A 3,932-nucleotide genomic window follows, 5' to 3' on the forward strand; every position below is an offset into this window, starting at 1 on the left:
GATCCTGGATGTCAACAAAACAAGGAGATGATTGTAGATTTCAGAAGAAACAGGAACAAACTGAATCATTTTAACATCAAGGAAGAAGAAGTGGATGTGGTGGAGACATAGAAATACCTTGGTGTTCATTTGGACAACAACTGGACTGCAGGCACAGCTGTGAAGCAGTCTCCAAGAAAGGACAGCAGATTGTGCTTCTCCGGGAAATCAATATTTCTAAGCTGTTAAAAACGTCTGTTTTGTTGCCCTGGGTTGGCCAATGTTTGTTGCTCCTGTTGGGATATATTGCCAAAATGGAGCTAAAGCAGTTGGATGAGCCATCTGAAACCATCCCCTTTTTTCTTTTCCACAAAGAACAACAAAGGATTTCCTGAAAAACACTGTACCGGCCCACTGTGGGAGGCGGTCACCTCAAACACAGACCAATCAGCTGATACTTCAACAGGAAGTGCCCCCACGTCACTCATGGTTTAAAACCCAGAACGCGGATTCAATCTTTCTCTTTCCGTGGGCTTTTCACTGCCCTAAAGGGGAGGCCTGTTTCACTTGAAATACCAGTAGGAAGCTAACTGGAAGTAGCTTTCGTTTTTTCCTGCGTCAAAAGTCACGGATCGCAGTGTTCCATCGTGCATAGCGGCTGCTCCAACTGGGGGGACAGAAGACTCCGGAGCTGACTTTTATTTTTTATTTTATGTGATTAATTGCACTGTTATCATCATACCTGCTGCTAACGGACATTAGTGAATGTATTAATATCTGGCATATTTTGGACAATCTCAGAAGCCAGTAAACGGACTCTTATGGTTTTATTCTTTTGTTTTCTATTTTGTTTTATTCTTTTTTTTTATTTCTTTAAACTAGTCATTTAATCTACCTTGTGTTTATTTTTTTGTAGCGTGTAGTGTTTGCATAGATGTTAGATTTTCTGTAATCCTGAATTATTAGAATAAAGACATCATTGGTTAACTTGTAGTTCTTGTTTTTCATATAGCGGAGGGTTTATCACTCAGGTCAGATTCACCCCTTTTTGGTAATAGTGCAAATAAAGAGAGATAAAGGGTTCTTTATTGATAATTAATAGCTCTGCTGGCCACTTAACCTGGGTCACTAGATTGGTGGAGACCTGGATTTTAACAGCGGAACACTCCAGAGGTGAATCCGCAACCCTGGTAAGTAGATAATTTAAAGCTACAATTATCCAAATAAGAACACTAAATTGATTTTACCTTCGATTTTGAATAGGTTAAATAATTAGCTATAACTCCAGTTCTAGTTAATCATCTTTTCATTATCTGCAGGATATTATTTTGCACAACACTCTAGATGACTGCGTTAATTGCCACAGGTTCTTGTTTTTGATATAATTAANTAATTGCCACAGGTTCTTGTTTTTGATATAATTAAAGAAATGTCCCCATATCTATTCAAAAGATCACTGAAAAGAAATAAGATGTTTCATTTTAGGAGGTAGGAAAATTGGGTTAATTAAATATATTTAGGTAAATAGATAAGATGCGTTAATTATTTTTTGTGTGGTTTACCTGTTAGAGGATATGTACTTTTCTCCAGTGGTCAACATATAGGCATATAGCATACTTATAGCACTCTTGGTTTCAGTCTCTTTCCATGTAATATCGCCAAGTTTATAAAAACTTTTTTGAAACAAGGAAAAATCATTAATTTTGGGATACAGGCCTATTATTAAAAAAATTGGGTTCCAACTCCAGTTTTACTGCCAGCATTTTTTGAAGACCAATCTGGTCTTTATTAAAAAGTAAACATATATGGACATTAAAATAAGACATTAAAGTTTTGTGTAAAATTTTGTCACAAGGAACACAGAAGAAACACAAAAACGTGGAGAAATGTTTTCTGCTCAGATGAGGCCAAAACGGAATCAGTGGCGTACCATGTATGACAATGCTAACACCAAAAGCAGAGCGAATGAAGCAAACTCTAGGACATCCCAGAACAGAGGTTACAAAAGACTGGGCACTGTGGGTCATCTTTCTACTGCCTAGCTCATGTTGGAAAAAAAGAGTCCAACCAAAACGGTTTTATTCAAGCCTAACATGCTGCTTCACTCCTAAGCAAGAGTAAATGAAAAGGGAAAATTCAGTGAAAAAGTCAGCATTGAGGACGTTGTCAGTTAGAATCCAGCGGACTCCAACGTTCCCAATTAATACTTGCCACTCGCCAAATGCAACAAAAAATTTTATTTGCAGAATTGATGCCAGAGCACCATTCTACACATGACGAGTAAATGTTTGAACGACAGTTGCACTTCATGCACGTCCTTTCATCTTTTATCTTGGAAAGTCTCCCCTCTGCGGTCAGAGCTCAGAACTGTGAACCCAGAATTTCAGGCAGACAGACAGATGTGATATACAAAGGCGTTTATGTATTTTACATCAGATCTGTGATTCAGTAGCAAGAGTGTCAAAGGCCAGAATGTGTAGAGGGAAAGCTCGGGTTAGTGACCACAATAATCTGACAGAGGATGATCGTGGGAGTGTGAGTTCAGTCTGTGGCTAGAAGGAGTGGAATCCAGCCAGATGGCTTCCAACAGCACGAGATGAACACCGCCTAAGAANGAGTGTCAAAGGCCAGAATGTGTAGAGGGAAAGCTCGGGTTAGTGACCACAATAATCTGACAGAGGATGATCGTGGGAGTGTGAGTTCAGTCTGTGGCTAGAAGGAGTGGAATCCAGCCAGATGGCTTCCAACAGCACGAGATGAACACCGCCTAAGAAGTTCCAGGAGCCTAAGCCAAGAAGGCTGCTGAACTGGCGGACGAACAGATCCAAGCAGACAAAGGAAGACAGGAGTTTCCAGAAGGCAAAGCCAAAGCCATCTGTCGAAGAGGAAAACTGCAGTCCAGGCCAGAAATTCAGAGATCCAACAAGGTACTGAAGGGAAATCCAAGTCCTAGTCAGGAAACAAAGACCAAAGACAGGTCAGGCAAAAAGATCAGAGCAGAAACAAGCTGGCTCAGAGGTACAAAGGGAAGACATGGCTGGGATCAGGCAATCAGAACAACAAACAAGGTAAGCTAGGGAACTCTCACTGAAGGCTTGCATAATCTGGTCTTGATGTTCAGGAGCAGGCAGCTTAAATAGAGGCAGGAGCAGGTGGATAAGACGAACAGTAATGAGAAACTGGGCGGAGCAAGACAGGCGAATGAAATGAGCAATCAGGCCAGTCATAGGCGCCATAATCATGACTCTGTCCCTTTGTTCCTCACGTGCCAATAGACAGATGTGCGTACAGAGGGCACACCCCAAACGGCCTGTCATTTAACAGCAAATCCACTGCTAGGCGGTTTATAGGTGGAGCAACCAAGCCTTCTAAGGCAGCATGCCGATGAGGAGCGAGGATCTACAGCTCCCAAGGTAAAAGGAGAGTTTATTGAAAAATTGTCCTTTTAAGAGGATTGTTTCACAGGAGATTGCAGCAAATATACAAAAGAAAACAGTCACTATAATTTTGCCACTGGCTGTCACACTAACAGGAAAGCATCTGTGAACAAAAAAGCAGTAAATGCCACATTCACTGGATGTCCATGTCTCAGGCTCAGTCGAAACAATCCCTGCTACAGTAACTATTAAACCACTGATTGCTATTTCAACACAAAGACCCAAAGATATTGTTTCCCATGCCACTGGAAGAAAGGCTACGCTTTTATCTATGGAAAATATAACAAATGAAAAAAGTCAGCTGTTTTTTGAATGGTTTTGTGTATGGTCACTTTATCAGGTAAAAGTATTTTTGTCATGAATGGGGCAGAAGGACATAGTATTTACGTGAGACAGACAGTGGAATAATTCAAAGCGCTTATTTAAACATAAGATAACAAGTGGATCTCTGGATCTGCAGAGGCTGTGGTTGTTGGGGGGCAGGGCCCATCCCTGGAAACTCTGGTTGAGAAGAAG

General features: G+C 40.9%; 1 protein-coding gene across 1 annotated transcript in view; it reads right to left on the reverse strand.

Annotated features, from left to right (window-relative positions):
- Positions 1-2,633: 2,633 nt before the first annotated feature.
- LOC107088888 (GDNF family receptor alpha-2-like) overlaps positions 2,634-3,932 on the reverse strand; it is an 85,449-nt gene continuing 84,150 nt past the window's right edge. Inside the window, exon 3 of the mRNA XM_015381352.1 lies at positions 2,634-2,854. Within this exon, the coding sequence (XP_015236838.1) occupies positions 2,634-2,854 (221 nt within the window). The remainder of the gene's footprint in view (positions 2,855-3,932) is intronic.

The sequence above is a fragment of the Cyprinodon variegatus genome, unplaced genomic scaffold, assembly GCF_000732505.1.
Source record: "Cyprinodon variegatus isolate N-32 unplaced genomic scaffold, C_variegatus-1.0 Scaffold12, whole genome shotgun sequence".
NCBI lineage: Eukaryota > Metazoa > Chordata > Actinopteri > Cyprinodontiformes > Cyprinodontidae > Cyprinodon > Cyprinodon variegatus.